Below are 16,913 nucleotides of genomic sequence, written 5' to 3' on the forward strand. Positions count from 1 at the left end.
GGGCTATCAAATTGTGCATCAGAGACCCTGCAGTAATTCAATTATATTTTCCCTTCATAAATACTGTACTTTTCTTCAACGGACTTTCTCTTGAGATCTTATTTTGGGTAGAAAGATTTAAGTCACCATGTGAAAGTCACTTTAGACACTGAGTGATGTGGGCAACTGTTTGCAACAGAAATGTTCTCTCTACTTTTTTTTTTTAAAAAAAAAAAAACTTCTTTTGCATTGACAGACAGCTATATGCTATGAAAATTATTGTTTTTTCTGCTCTGGTAGAAACATCAGCTACTGACAGTATCATAGTGGTGTGCCGTACATTTGTTAACTGGTAGCAATACAGTTGTGGGTATTGCTTTATTGCACACGGTTGCTGATATAAAATATTTTCTATTACATCAACAACTTCTTTCATTTCTGGGTGCTCCCAATCCAATATTCTTTTAATCTGCATCTATACATACAGGCTAGTATCTGTATAATATCAAAATCTGTGTTTCAAAGTAAGAGACAGGACAGATAGCTACAAGCAAGAAAGACAATGGGGAAAAACACTTGAGAACGTTGACTATTGTTGTAGGAAAGATGAAGCATACGAAAGGGTCATCTTTGTTCTTTATTTACAGATCTTACGATACTTAATCCTTTAGGACAAGTTACGTCTTGGAAGTAATTCTCTTTTACTTATGACACAATTCTAGCTGAAGAAAGAAGTTCTCAAACATACAGAGAAAAAATAAAAATAAAAATAAGCATCAGAAGCAAATATGTCAATTTTTCTGAAGAAATTTGACTAAAATATGAAGGTGATGTCGGATAAGAATTTGAATTTAAGCCTGAAATTAGAAATATTACAATACAAGGTTGTGGTTTAGTATTGGTCACAGAAACAGTACTCAGTTGGTGAAGGTCTACAGGAACATTTGCCCATTCCGAAGTTAAAGCTGCTTTGAATTCAATGCAGTAATTGTGCTTCCTTGTTCGTTTACCCCATTTTTAGCAAGCCTTTAAATTCAACAGTGCAGTGCAATGAAACCAAATCCTAAGCTTTGCAGAATATAGATTATTGGCCGATCTTCCTCATTATACTCAGATAATAATTTTATCTCTGATCATTCAGTAAATGCCAAAGCAATTGGTAACTTTTCATTGAGAAAGAGGAAAAAGTATAAAAATAAGTTCTCTTTGATTTTTAAATACAATAGGTATTTATGACATATCAACAAGTATCACAGCAAAGGTGATGATAAAGGGCAGAGAGGATTTCACAGCTACCTTTGGTCTCCCTACTGTAGTAATGAAAGGCTGGTCATTTAACAGCCAGTTCAGAGCACTTGCTGGTCTTCATCAGAGCACTTCATCTTGCTGCAATGACAAGGGGACTGACTATGTTTTCTGCTGCCTGTAAGAGCAGCCCAGTCTAGACTGAGCAGTAAACCAATAGAAATATGGCTGTCGTTTATTCTGTATGCAGAGAGAGTGCATCTATCTGCAAAAAAAAATGTATGCATGTTGGGTTTTTTCATATTAATTCTTGATAGACAAGTCTGATCTGATAAGTATGAGGAAAGTCATCCTTTCAGTCAGTTTAATAAAACCCCAAGAAACAACATGTTCTTGATAACATAAAGACATTAACTTTGTAGTATGGTAATAACTTTTTCAAATGGAATGACCTGGTGGTTATATGACTGCACAGTGTGTCTCTGAAATAATTTGAAAAGTAAGTTTGCTGCTGTAATGCTTATTGGCTTCACATTGTCCAGTATTTACAAGGTAGAATTTATGTTTAACTTGTTAGAACTTCCTAAATAAAGAAAAAGTAAATTTTAAAATAAGCAGATGCTTACCGTAAGCTTCAAAAACTATTTATTCAGCTGGTATTTGTGCCTTAAATCCAATATCAGTATGAGAACACTGGAGTGAAGCAGAAGCCTTTAATACAGTTCATTATTCTAGAAAGCTGGGACTAACTAATCCTTCCTCCCACTGGCCCCCAAGTGCATCACTCAACTAGTGAACTCTGTCTTCCTAAAGCCCCTAATACACTTTTTGTATTTGATGTCCCTTTCCCAGCCTTCAAGGCTCATAAGGTGGCATGTGTCACTGCATCAATATAAACTTTATTTCTACTGATGTCTTTTGGTATTGGCAAGTACTTCAGGATAGTTCACTTAATATAATAAACAGGCTGTATTTAGTTTTCTTCCTGTGGTTTCAGTTTGTTACCATACAGGAAGAGTACACTGCTTGTAGTTGTTAAAAGCAGGCATCTGTCTTTGCAAGTGATAAACTAGGAAATACACAGAAATAAATATATTCTTTTTTTTTTTTTTTTTTATGAAAGGTATGTCCACAGAGCTTACAGCAAGTCCTTACAAATGAAGTGCAGGGGAATCTAAGTCTATACGTCACTGGAATTATCTTGGGTTTATTGCAGTGTTGCAAAAATCTTGTTTTCTTCTGTGTCATTGGTTCATTACCATTTGACCTATTAATCTTAATTTCTTTTTAAGCCAGTATGGCATTGACAGAATTGTTTGACAAATCATATGCCAAGAATGTCTTGCCAAATTTCAAAGGCATTATAGTAACCAGTTTCTTGCAGGAATTGTGAAAAATTTAATCATTCTGAGGCAACAGGGCAGACCTAAGTAACTGGCAGGCCAACTACTTGCTTTGGCAATGAGAGTGGCAAAAACTTCATCATAACTTTTCCTGCAGGTTTTTCAAGTAAGCTTGGCCTTCAGTAGTATTATGCCATGCTCATATGTCTCTTTGTAAAGCTCACAAACTCAGTAAAATCAACATCCAAGCAGATGAAGATGAAAGTATGTTTGCTGCAGCCTTTGCCAGTAACCAAGCGGACTTTTATCAGCAACTACCTATTATAAACTGCAAAGAATCAAATTACTTTTAATATGATGGTAATATCTGATGCAAGACATCATTGTGTTCTTCAGATAAATAAGTTGAATATGGACGGACATGACAGCATGTATTATGAAACACATTATGGTCTGGAGACTGGGTGTCACCCTAACAACCAGACGATATTTCCTTAATTAAGTATAATTTTTTCCCTACATGATCACAAGAGGATTCTGCAAACTCTGTTGAATTAATGGACTGGCAAATGCATGTAATTCTCTGCTCTAGGTAACTGTCAGCTTCAAACACATTAAGCTGTCTCATGAAAGCTGCAAATCCCTGATTTGTTGTCCCAACTCTTTTTCCTAACATCTTAAACAGTGTATATTTAGAGACCAGAATATATACATTTTCTATTTAAAAGTAGTATATATAGTATATTTGAGTAATTTTTTTGTCCTTGATGTATTTTATCTCCAGTCCCTATTTTAGTGAATAGTTTATTTGCAAAACTCTCTTGCTTACTAGTTACTGAAAAACATCTTCTATCAGATTTTTCCACTGTGTGTCTGATCCTTGTGTTTGCTACACTAAATCATAAGACTTTCTTCACAACTGCTCTTCCTTCATTTTCAGATTCCTGAATTTATACACAGAAATAGCTTTCAGTCTGCCACATTTGTAATCACATCAAGTTTCTCCAACCATACCTGTGCAATAAACATCTTTAAAAAGACTAGTAGCTATTTTAAGGCTTTGGGAGATCCTAAATTAATTGCAGCCACTACTGCCGGCAGTGCAGGGCTGCATGAAGCTGTGGTGTGGCTGTGACTTTGTGCTTATCCCATCACACACCACAGTGTGGTCTGTGCTGAAACCTCTGAGGCAATTGTCCGTCTCTAAGCCAAAGGAGAAAGCTGCTTGTAGAGGGAACTGAAAACTGTTTTTCAGTTGACAAACTTGGTTTAAGCACTTATGGTTTGGTACAGTAAAAATGTTTTGTGATGTGGGTCGTTCTAAGCATAATGCTCATGTTTTCTTATCGTAACCAAAGTTCAGGTGGATGTCCAAGTCCCGGGGCCCTGTCAGGCTGTGTGCTCCTCTGCAAGTGCAGCCCTGGTATCCCAGATCACTGAATTTTGAACATATCTTTCCTTGGGCATGGTGCTAATTCAGACACTTGCACTGACAACGTGGTGAATGCAGAACGGACTGAGTGAGTGTATGTCCCACAGAGCAGATATCAGACTTCCAGGAAAAGGGCAGATTTTTCAGCAAAAAGAGAGGAGCAGCATGAAAGAAAAGAATGACATGTGAGGAGGAAAGAACATTTTTAATAGTATATTAACCCCACTATGCTGAAAGAAATTTGGGGGTGAAAGTTTGTGACTATCTTGATTTGCAAGGACCCCTGCTAGCAAAGGAGGTCAGCGCAGTGGTAGCTCATTAGAATGAGTTAATCTGTGGGTTAATCATTGTAATTGCTGCAAACCAGTACAAATTAGTATAGCAAAGAAAGATGCAAAAGTATTCACAAGTGTTGCAAGTTTGATACTTGCACATTGATTGGCTTGTTTTATACTTATTTATTTGGAAACATGACAGATAGCCTCCATTGAAGATATTCTTGGTAATTTGCCAAATTTCTCTAGGGACTGTTGTCAGTGCAAGAAGTGTAATCCAGTATGTGACATGAAACAAATGTGTATGTATTTTGTATGCTGAGGCATTACAAAGAGGACTGACCAAGCTGAACCTACCTCCTCTTCATCTTTGCATGCAAGTAACGAGTTCACGGAGACTGCAAAATCTCAGTTTCTCAGATAGGATGTGCATAGACAAAATATTACTGGGAGGTGAGAAAAAAAAAATCAATTGGTACTTCCCCCAGCATTGGTTGTTGTTGTTATCATTGTTTATTTTTAATATGCAACTGAAAATTTGAAAGCTTTTGGTTCATCTGGTGCTTGGCATGGCAGCCACATAGGTCTACATAAATGTGAGATATATACTTAAGAGGTGTGCTATGTTTTTTTGGAACTGGTTTATTTTAGATTCCTGTTTACAAGTGGATTTTATCAGCAATCTCAAAGAAAAAGTGTCAGTTTTCCTTGTTGTGAAAAATGGATTCATCCACCTTTTCCCATGTTTTTTAATGTGGTGATTCTGTGTACAAATTTCCAATGTGTTCACACAAGTATGCACAAAGTAGAGCTATTCTATATGATGAAATAGCTGAAATTACCTCCTTATTTCTCAATCTGCAAGAGAAGGAGCAGACCACCCTGTTTCTGACTGACTTTTTCCAACTGATACAGGAAATAGCATTTTACACCTTAGAACCGAGGAAAATCAGCTCTTCACTAAGGCATGAGTTTACCGATCTGGGACCCTGAGGAGTGGGAGAGCAAAAAATGAGGAATATGAACGACAAAGAAGCTTTGTCCAAAGCTCTGGCATGCCTTTTGTTTAATTTTTGTTTAAAGTCTTGTTCTTGCTTTAGTTCATATGCTATTTGTTATTAATGTCTTTGTTTTTCATGAGGAGAAGAAAAATGCTTTTAAATGCTGTGTATGTGTTTTAAATGGGTGTCACTACCACACTCGCTGTCAATAGCTAGTCTTACTCAATCAGCTATAAAATGTTATGAGTAAGAGTTCTTAATTGAGACTGGAAAAATCCAAGACAATTACCATAATAGGTTGAAGGTCTCAGAGACTGAACGTTTTAGAAGTCGGAGAAAATTGGGGACATATGTGTTCTGTCTGTAAGATTGTTCTATATAGGATATGGAAAAATATAAACGACGGACATTTTGCAATGTACAGTAGCATTCATCATAGAAAGAACATATGTATTTGTTTGTCAGAAGTAATGAGGTAAAAAATGACACTTAATTGGAACTGACATAAAATGGCCTCATTAGTAGTACAAATAATATATGCGTGTAGCTTGGTTGTCAATAGGAACAAAACATATTTTCTCTGACAGATATATTAGTCTCTTTTAAGATTCATGTCAAGTTTTCAGCCAGGTTCACTCACTAAGAGAATGCTGCTTTTTCTTTTAAGGCAAAATGTTGAAGTGTAAATGATATGTGTTTGTAGGGTGCTGTGATAACACCAACAATGGACCACACTATGTCAATGCAGCCAGCAAGCATGATGGGCCCTCTGACCCAACAGATGAACCACCTTTCCTTGGGCACAACAGGAACGGTAAGATCATAGATTATACTATTTACTCTATATTTTGCAAAATGTTAATTGATTACTGAGTTTCTCAAGGCCTTTTCTTATTCCTGAGATTTCAGTCCGTCAGTGCTTGGTAGTTTAATATTGCTGTGTTTTTATTCATTTATTTATTTATTTTCTCTGTGTCCAAAGATGTCTGGCCCTGTTCAGGTGAACATATCAGTTTCTTTTATCATGACTCAGACACGATGTCCTACACAAACAATATCCCATATTGCTACCTCACGCAAACATGTATCTATAGATACATTTCTACAACCATCATACAGTCACCATTAGGTATTATAAGGAACAGAACTGATTAAGTAGTAAAACAGTAGGTCAACAGAAGTTTCTCTGTACTTAGCAGGAATTATCTGTACTAATTCGTATGTGAATATGGAAGTACTCCTCTAATTATTTTTTTTTTTTAATGCAAAATTGCTTTCTTGTGCATTAAGAAAGTTTTATACTGCTGGAAAATGGGAGTTCTGTCTTTGTGATAGGATCTGGCACTCACTTTTAACCCATAGCAGACAGCAATACATAGTTTGCTCGAGGCTCCAAAATGTGATTTTGGGTCAAGGTCAGCTGTGTTTCCAGTAAATTATATTTAAACATGCATATTTCAACAATTAGTTTCTCTTTAAGCTGTGTAAGTCAGACTCAGTTAACTACTCCAGAGTCAGAGAAAGGCAAAAAATAGTCTTAATAAAAATTATTAAAACTCTCTGAAACTAAAATATTTTAGTAATACCAGCAGTCTATATACAATATACAGTCATTTACTATGTGAATGTGTGCATACTGCATGTACATATATATTTTTAGAAAAACACTGGCATAAATGTTATACGTCTTTAAGCACATTCTGCGTAATAATTATGTGAAAGGTCTATTATGTACTTAAAAATTGTTTCTTCTATTTCACCACTGTGCTGCTCAAAGGGTTGCAGTAAATGGGGCTACATCTGGCTGGCGGATGGTCACTAAGGTGTTCCCTAGGGCTCAAGTCTAGGGCCAGTCCTGTTCAACATTTTTATCAGTGACCTGGATGCATGACTGGAGTGCATCCTCAGCAAGTTTGCCAATGATAGGAAACTGGGAGGTGCTGTTTTCTCCCTGGAAGGACAAGAGGCCTTGCAGGGGGATCTAGATAGATTGGAGCACTGGGCGATTAGCAACGGCATGAAGTTCAAGAAGGGAAAGTGCCGGGTTCTGCACCTGGGAGAGTGTAATGCCTGACACAGGCACAGACTGGGAGACGAGTGGCTGGAGAGCAGCTCAACAGAAAGGGATCTGGGGGTGCAGGTCGACAGCAGGCTCAACGTGAGCCTGCAAGGTGCCCTGGCAGCCAAGAGGGCAAACTGCGTTTTGGGGTGCATGAAACACAGCACAGCCAGCTGGTCAGGAGAGGTGATTCTCCTGCTATATTTAGTGTTGTGGCCTCATCTTTAATATTATACACAGTTCTGGGCTCCACAATATAAAAAGGATGTCAAGGTGCTTGAATGCATCCAAAGGAGGGCAACAAAGCTGGTAACAGGGCTGGAAGGCATGTCCTGTGGACATCTGAGTTGTCAGTCTGGAGAAGAGGACGCCAAGAGGCAACCTCATGGCTCTCTGCAGCTTTCTGAGGAAGTGCCGATCTCTGCTCCCTGGTCACCGAGAACAGGCCATGAAAGAACATCTCAAAGCTGCGTCAGGGGAGGTTCAGACTGCACATGAGGAAAAATTTCTTTACCATGAGGGTGGTCAAGCATGGAAACAGGCTGCCTAGCCAGGTGGCTGATGCCTCATGCCTGTCAGTGTTCAAGAGGCATTTGTATAATGCCCTTAATAATATGCTTATTATTGGTTAGCCCTGAAGTGTTCAGGCATTCCTTTTTTTTTCTGTTCTACTTGATGCTCATCTATAGGAACAGTTTTTCCAAGTATTTTTGTTGCTGAATAAGGTACTTTATAAAGCTACATCTTAACAAAGATACGTAATCCACTCTGTTAAGTCTTCTCTTCCTGTTCCTATGTTCTCCTTCTCCCTCTCCTTTCCCTCTTTCTTATCCGTTGAATTTAATTCTAACTTTAATGTCTTCTTCCCCCTTAAAAAAAAAAAAAAAAGGCAGCTGTTGAGATCTGAGACTTCTGTATTTATTTCTGAGAAATCTTTAATATGGTGGTTCGTTGTTTATTCCTGTTATTTAAAATGTTTCATTCAGTAATCAAAAGAAGTTGGAATTACATCTAAAAGTTAATATCAGCATTTTTCCCCTCTGAACAGATTAAATTGTAGGAAATACTATGACTAGTGAGAATTTCTGCGTAATTACCGTCATTCAAATGTATGTTTAAAAATTTAGACAAGGAAATGGAAAATGAATTCTGGTGGTGCTGCTGGGCAGTTCCTATGAATTTTTCCTTCTGTTTGTCATTTTCATTTCCATGACTCTTGCAGACATTAAGTCTCCTGGTCTTGTTTTCTCACAATCTTAGTGTGAGCTAGGAAATTCCTAGCTAATGTTCTCTTCAGACTTGAAACCATTATTACTATACTCATAACAAAGCCATTGTAAATGTAGATGTTTCTTATTTGGGGAGGCACAAGAAGGACTCTCAAAGGCATGACTGATCTAGTGGGTGATAAGAAGGTCCCGGATTTATTTTACTGTAACTGAAAGTAAAGAAAATCCTTTATTTTCCTAGCTCTTTACACTGTCCTGTCTTTCAAGGTCACAGCATTCCCTGACAACTTCTTGAAATACATGCAGTGGTGTACCATATAAGCCTATGTTTGTTATCTTTAAAAATCTTAACTCTTTTATGGAAAACTTCAAGAGTGGATGATTGATGGGTGTTACAATATCCACAGGCTTTTCATAAATCTCAGTTGACACCCTGTTTTGTTGCATACAGGATTTCTCTTTGGTATAACCGCCAACAGCACCATATTCAGTTAAAGTCCTCATGCAAGCAATATAATCATGGAGCTCCTCAGGAATTCCTCCTGTCAGGAATTAAAGGGAGAACTTCAGGATTTTGGCTGCCAATAGCAATTTTGCTGAATATATTTATCCTGACTTGAAATTGAATCTTACTAGCATGGCCTGTTCCAGAAAAAATAAATAAATAAAAAAATAAAAAATGTGTGGAACAAATGGACAACCTATTTAGAGATATGATTGATTTAGAGATATTTTTACTTCATTTATTCTGAAGCCTGAATTTCGATCCAGGGAGAGGAGCAATAAGAGCATAACGCCATGACAAATTGAGCCAAGTCCAAAAAATGCTTCTGCGAGTACCTCAGCAGGACTAAGTTTTATGGGAGATATAAGACATAAACTATACATTTCTGTTATGAGCATATTTTTTAATTTTATTCTTTAAAACTGTGCAACGGGGCACCATAAAGAACCACCAGCTATCTTTCAAGAAGCCAGCCAGATTTTTTTCAACAAACAAGCCAAACAGTCACAAACAATTTTGCTCAGTGTCAGCTGTAACTCTGTCCCAATTTAATTTAAAAGCTTTGCAGTATGCAAAGCGGTTTTTATTAAAAAGCTTTCACACATTTACTTCCTTAGAAAAGCCATTCTGCTAATTAACATATCATATTTTTCAGCCAAAACAGACCTCTGTGGTCACTTAAGTGAGAATTGACTTCAAACCCACTTCTAAACTTGCCCATTTCAGGATGAGTGCTGGGTTTCTAAAATATTGCTTCAACAGAAAATCCATTCTCTAGTGAGTAAGCTAGAGAAACAGCATAAAGGCCTTTGCATGCCTCATATCTTGTGGGAATTACTCTGGCCTTTGATGCTCTCTGAAAGATTCAAGTCCAGGTTGGAGCCATTCCAGAGGGGGAGACCCTTCACAGTGAAGCATTCTTTAGGCCTTTGGTGAGGAGAGTTACCTGAGTAAGAGCGGGCTCTGCCAATTTCAGACTTGACACCAAAAACTGGATTTAAGTCTTGATCTCTCAGCCCTGAATCACATGCTAAAACTCCACGGGAATTCAGGGGGCAGTCCCTTTCATCTCTCATGCACTTGATTATTTAAATAGTGGGCCACAGGTGGCATTTCCGGCTAAATGCTGGCAAGGCTGCTAACTTACATCAGGGAACATCCATTTCAGCAGCCAAAATTGAATAGTTTTCCTGCAGCCCCACTCTCACAGCCTTCCGCTATGGGAAGCCTTCAGTCACTGGCCCCAAAAAGCACAAAGAATTTTGTTTAGGAAACCATTTGCCATGAGCAGGAATAAAAAGTTTTCTTCCTCTCTAAAACTCCAAAGAATGCATATTTATTTTATTTTATTATCTATTTGAACATTTTTACCCCATCTAATTATCTGTTATTGAATTGCCTGTGTAAAATCAGGCATTGCTGCTACACTGAGCACTCCTAATCAGGAGGATGCACTAAGCTATCAAGATGTCAGACCAAGAGAAAAATTGCAAATCCATCTTTACTTGATCTCACCATCCACCTCACAAAAATGTACATCCGCGGTAGATATTGCAGCCCAAAGGATGCTAGGATGCTGTACGGTACAGGGGTAAGGGAGGAGGTAATGGACTGCAGTTTGTGGCAACTCCACCCCCTATTCCTATGGCATCTCCCAGTTACTGTGCTTTGTGCTTCATTCACCAAGAACATAATTCCTTTCTGCCTATATGAAAATCAAATTGATTTCTGCCAGTGAAAATACAGTTTGCATTACTGATGAATTGGGAGGCAAGCATGCTGCTCTGATCACCTCCCTGAATCTGCCTGAAATCTGGAGTTAAGCAGGAAATCTGCCAGAGGGGCAATTTCTGCCTTATTTATATGTATTTTCCATACATACCTCTTCACTCAAGAAGAGCCGAAAGCATTTACACTGGTGGGCTGGCTGTGGGCAAATAAGTAAAGAAAAGCTAAACTTAAATTATGTCAAGATTGCATCAAAAAGGCAATAACTCTGAATATTCTGATTAAGTCTGACAATCCAGCCTCAGCTCCTACAATTGTACTAAAATGAAATTTTAATGCCCAGGGGCATAATGCAAAGACAGATAGCCAGTTTTAACCTTGAAATTTTTCTTTTGTTTACTAGTTTATTATTATGTATTATTGTAAGTCTTGCTTTTCCTATGTAATATTCATCTACAATTAGTTCAACTATTAAAAAAAGGTACCATACAGGGAGGATAGGCTGAGCGAGCCAGTATGGGTAGCTTTGAAACAGCAATATTAGTATGTGTTTAATAATGTATGGAGGCTGGATTTGTTCCATCATCAGCTTGTCATTCAAAATGTTTCCGATACAGCCATTGATCTGACATCTGTTCCATGGTTTAATAAAGTTGTGATTGATGGCTTGAGTGGATATAATACAAAAACCTTTAGAAATATAAAAACCGAGCCATCTGATCACTGCTTTCAGTCCCTGTTGCTCAGCTCCTTTTTACGGCAGCACATACACATTTGGCCATCAGCAGCAATAATCCACCTCTTCAATGGAAAGAAGATTTGCTGTATTCTTTCTCCTCCACTGTGTATTCCTGAAGGAAGTTTTCTGTTCTGCACTTGCCCGTTACAGGTTTCTCTCCCATCCCTGCTGTTAGCATCCATTTCAGATACCGCTTCGGTTCCAGTTTCCTCCAACAGATTGAGGCAGCCTTTGTTAGTCCTCCTTGGCAGAGGTGTAATTCCAGCTTTTTCACTCTCTCTTTCAGAACTGCCTCAGTGTAGTCATGTTTCATCCTAAACCTTTGAGGCCCACACCAGTGCGAAAATGGGTTGAAGCCAGTTTCTTTTAGTAAAACTGCTAGCTCAACTGTGCTGCTTAATTGTTCTTTACGCTTGCAGACAGTTCACTCAGTTTTCAGATTCTAATTTGGAAACATAATAGGCAACTTACAAAATAGGCTCTTCATTGCACTTTTTAAATATCAACAACAAAAAAAATGTTTAATTTTTCTGGATACCCCTGTATTAAAAATGCAGTTCAGGTAGAGGAACTGCAGTGATGCAATATGGGATTCTGCTGAAACTGCAAACCACGGTAGCTCAGCTTTCCTGGTCTATAGCATCAACAGAAATCTCTCAATGGAATAACAGGCTTGTTATGCTAGTACATCAGTCTTATCTTTCACTTTGTTAGTTCTTTTTGTTGCCAGTGGAGCTTGATGATATCTCCAGAACCCTTCAATGGAACAACAAGCTTGTTATAAGTTTTTTATCTTCTATTTCCTTTGGATACTCCATGGTCACCAGTGGTTTAAAATGTCACCTAAAGGCCTCAGCAGAATAACTGCTTTGTTAGATAGGGTTGTGTGGGTTTTTTGTTTTGGTTTGGTTTTAATCTGCAGTTCTATTTGCACGTACTGCAGCTACATGGAGCTGAAACACCGTCGCATTCCCTTGATGTTCAGAGCCTTGTTACAAAAAGCACTGTCTGTTATTCTAACCGTCTGTCGCAGGGTCCCCGGAGAGTTACGGGGGGAAAGTTTCTTTGCAGTCTTGTGCCTTTCACATTGTTAGGTGTTAATCTTGAAGCTCTTTCATTTTACTTATTGACTGTTTGTGTGGAAAATATTGGACTGAACCCATTGCAAATGCAGTTAGCATAGTTCAAACTGCTTGAACTGAATCCCTGACCATTTACTCAGCCAAGGTCCAGGTCAAGTGCAAGTGATTAACACAATTGAGCAATCTGTGGCAGGAGATTCATTTAAGGAGGAATTATTCTGGGAATTATTGGGAATGAGAGAACAGCAAAAGCATTGTTGAGGTTTATAAATAACAATACCTCCCCCCTCCCCCCCCCCCATCTTTAAAGACAGTCTCCATTTGCCTGATACATAGAACTGTAGAATAGCTTGGGTTGGAAGGGACCTTAAAGATCATCCAGTTCCAACCCCCTGCCATGGGCAGGGACACCTCCCACTACATTGGGTTACTCAGGGCCCCATCCAGCCTGGCCTTGAACACCTCCAGAGATGGGGCATCCACAGCTTCTCTGGGCAACCTCACCGCCCTCTGAGTAAAGAATTTCCTCCTAACATCTGATCTAAATCTCACCTCTGTTAGTTTAAAACCATTACCCCATGTCCTATCACTATCTGCCTGTACAGAAAGTTGCTCTCTATCTTTTCAATAATTCCCCTTTAAGTACCGGAAGGCCGCAGTGTGGTCTCCCTGGAGCCTTCTCTTCTCCAGGCTGAACATCCCCAGGTCCCTCAGCCTGTTTTCATAGGAGGGGTGCTCCAGCCCTCTGATCATCTTCATGGCCCTCCTCTGGACTCAGTCCACCAGGTCCACATCTTTCTTGTGCCAGGAGCTCCAGACCTGGATGCAGCACTCCAGATGGGGCCTCACAAGGGCAGAGCAGAGGGGCACAATCCCCTCTCTCGCCGTGCTGGCCACTCCTCTGTTGATGCAGCCCAGGATGCAGTTGGCCTTTGGGGCTCCAAGCACACACTGCTGGCTCGTGTCGAGCTTTTCGTCCAGCGGAATCCCCAAGTCCTTCACCACAGGGCTGCTCTCAATGAGTTCTTCTCCCAGTCTGTCCTCATGTCTGGGATTGCCCTGACCCATGTGCAGCACCTTGCACTTGGACTTGTCGAACCTCATTTAGGTTCACGTGAGATGACTTCTGAAGCTTGTCCAGGCCCCTTTGAGAACTGAGCCGATCAGCCCTCACGTCTTCCTAAGCAGCTGTCTCAGCATGGATTCCACAGTCAGCATTTGACCATAGTTGTGCTTAGATGGTATTTTTCAATAAGTAGAATTTATTAAATGCTTTTTCTGTAGTGTTCCCACTTCTCTTCTGAGCACAGCTTTATTTTCCCACCATTTGTCAGTAGTGGCTTAGTGTTTGCTGTTATGTGCAAGTGCGCCTACCTGTGATGCCACAGGCAGAGAAGGGAAATGCAGAAGTGGAGTAAACACAGATGCAGGGAATTCTATTTTCTGTTCAAGCAACCCTTCCTATGAGCCTAGTGGGCTAGTAGGTTGTGTTTTGTTAAATTTTACCTCTAAATAAAATTTCCACAAATGAACGAGTGCTTTTGCTGAGGACTCCTCACCTCTCTGTGAGGTGTCAGCTGCTGACTCAAAGCAACATTAGCCCAGATTCCCTTTCAGAGAAGGATCCCAGCTCCCTGACTGGGGTGATAAAAAGTTAAAACAAAGGAGCAGTGTTGAAACAGCAAAGCAAAAAGTACCAGCCAAAAGGGCCATAACTAATATTACTTCATTTTCATCATCAGACAAATGCAATTCATAGAATTAATTTGCTGCTGACTTCATGTCTCTGAACTAGAATATTTAGAGGCTGGTTTCACCAGTGTTTCTTACATATGGCAATTGCATTCTCTTCTGTGATTTCCAGAAGTGCCACCTGGTGATACTTTGAGAGGGCAATGATTAGGTAGCTTAAAGCTGCCTCTTCCAAAGCAGTTTGTTATTGAGTGATAGCCTTGCACTGTGTATAAAGTGAACTTTTTTATTCTGCAATAGTCAATAGAAACTGAAAGGCATAAAACCTATGGTATCTGGCATTACAGGCAGTGGTATGCAGCATGTCACCAGAAGACTCACCTTTAGTCATACTCCCAAAACTTGTTCATATGTTTTCTCAGGATGAATCAAGAATGTGAACTCATTTTGCTAGCTCCTAGTAGGTCATTTTCTAAAAGCTTTGAATGTTAAAAAGAAAACAAAAGTGTATAAACGATGTATGTTCATGTGAAATTGCATTGATACCACAAATAATTTGGGAGGTCTGGGGGAGAGAAGATTTGTTTAGTTAAATTTGATTTGGTTTTAGTGATTTGGATAATATTTAGCTGAAATAGGCTCTTTATTAACAGAAAGGAAAGTAGAAAAGAAGAAAAAATAATAGGTTAAAAAAAATGACAATAATTCTAGGTTTGTAACATTCTGCCACACCTGCAACTGACAAATGCAACAAAAGGTGGAAAACAAAATGTCTAAATGTCAGGTCTGTCATCTGTATTTTCTTGATGTGTTTCTCTTTTGTAAATGTGTTTTCAGTTTTGTAATCAAGGACATAACTCTTTGCCTTATTAGGATGAAAGTTCTTTTTGTTTCCTTGTCTGTGTTTAAAGTAGACTCAGGTGAGTCTGGCAGAAACGATGAATATGACTTCCCAGAGAAGTGATAAATTCAAATTATCAGTGGTGCAAGAAAATCCTATGGGGCCTCTGTAGTCCGAGAAAAGTTTGACGATCTTAGAGAGGTGAGGTTTGTTCTGCTAAAGTGTGATAATGTGAAAGGCAAGAAGTGTCTCCCAGAGGTGGTGCTTCCACAGTTCTCCTCTGCCAAGAGCTGGGAAACGCTCCTGTAGTCATGTCTCTGCAAAGTACAGGTACATGACAACTGAGCTGTAAGCACAACTGTAAGTCCTGAATCCTTGAAGGGGTTACATCCTCAACTAGAAAGAGCAACATGACAAATTACATGGAAGAGTGACTACCGTTTGCTTAGCACTGTTGCAGTCCTTCATATAATACCAGTTCTGTCTGAGATGAGGTACTTGAATTATAGCAACATCAATCACAGACATTGTAAACTCTAGAAAGAAAAAAAGGGCATGAAGGTGATAGGCAACAGTAGCATACAACACAGTGTAGGTAGGTATGTGAAGGGCATATATGGGAAGGAGATGGTTTGAATGACACTAACAATATAAATAAGGAGCTGAAAGTAAAATTGAGAAAATGTAACTTCAATATCTTGAAGAAATTTGTGATATATCAAGGGCTAGGCTAGCCTTTGAAATGTATTTGGCAAAGGTCATCATTTGCAACATCTAGAATTCATCTGTGCCAAACACCTTAAAACGTACTGGTGGGACTTTCGGGTGTTGATACAAAAACAAAGCAGTGGCCCAACAGACTTTTTTATATCTAACCTCTGTTTTTCTTTGCAATGAAACATTGTCATTTCAGTTCAAAGTAATAAGAATAACATAATTCTTATTTTCTATTCATTTAAGTGTGAAGAATTCAGGAAGTTTTGAAAACTTCAGAAAATATTTATTGAGTATGATATATGTACAAAGACGTACAAAGACTCAGATAAGAGCTGTGCATCAAAATAACATTTTATTTTCAATCTCTGAAGTTTACGCAGTAGAGGAGTGCTGCAAGTGACCATTCACACTATTCACTCAAAAAAAAAAAAAAACCAAACTTGTTTTGAGCAGCAACCTTTGTATTACATTTCCAGTGTTATTTATTTAATTATTTATTTTTCATAAGGAAAGCTGCACTTCCAGGAGCACTAAGACTTCATGGAAACACTAGATTAGGAGTGCTGCGGTGTTTCTGAAGGTGACACAATGCCATTCCATACAGTGGAGTTGAAAGTGGGTTTAATTTGAATGATTTTCAGTGCTTTTTATATTTTAATGACAGTGGCATAAATAACACAACCTATCTGTTGGGCAAAGGCCTGGATCTGCAGATGCTCACAAAAATAACATCCCATTGAATTTCACTGGCTTTTCCTGCAGTGTATCCCATTGAACTTCAGTGCACAGGGCATTTTACAGTTAATCCGCATGACTTATCAGGTGGTTGGCAAGCTGTTAGCCCAAAGGTTTAAACTTCCTCTAAGACAAATTGCCAGTGTTTCGAGGTATCTTTCTTATTTTCATCCGGAAAGAGCAGCCTGTACAGGGTTCATTCATTTGTGAAGCAAGGTTAAATGAAGGAGCTAAAGGTATAGTCTTCATACACTGTGTAAGACGCTGGTGTCCTGTATGTATAGCCTGAAGTTCTCAAAAAAGGGTAAGCT

General features: G+C 38.8%; 1 protein-coding gene across 13 annotated transcripts in view; it reads left to right on the plus strand.

Moving 5' to 3' along the window:
- The window catches only part of RBMS3 (RNA binding motif single stranded interacting protein 3), a 702,788-nt gene that overhangs the window by 657,240 nt on the left and 28,635 nt on the right, over window positions 1-16,913 (plus strand). For all 13 annotated transcript variants that reach the window (XM_066991135.1, XM_066991136.1, XM_066991145.1 and 10 more), the window contains one exon: window positions 5,979-6,089. In XM_066991135.1, the coding sequence (XP_066847236.1) occupies window positions 5,979-6,089 (111 nt within the window). The remainder of the gene's footprint in view (window positions 1-5,978; window positions 6,090-16,913) is intronic.

This window comes from Anser cygnoides, chromosome 2 (genome assembly GCF_040182565.1).
Source record: "Anser cygnoides isolate HZ-2024a breed goose chromosome 2, Taihu_goose_T2T_genome, whole genome shotgun sequence".
Lineage (NCBI taxonomy): Eukaryota > Metazoa > Chordata > Aves > Anseriformes > Anatidae > Anser > Anser cygnoides.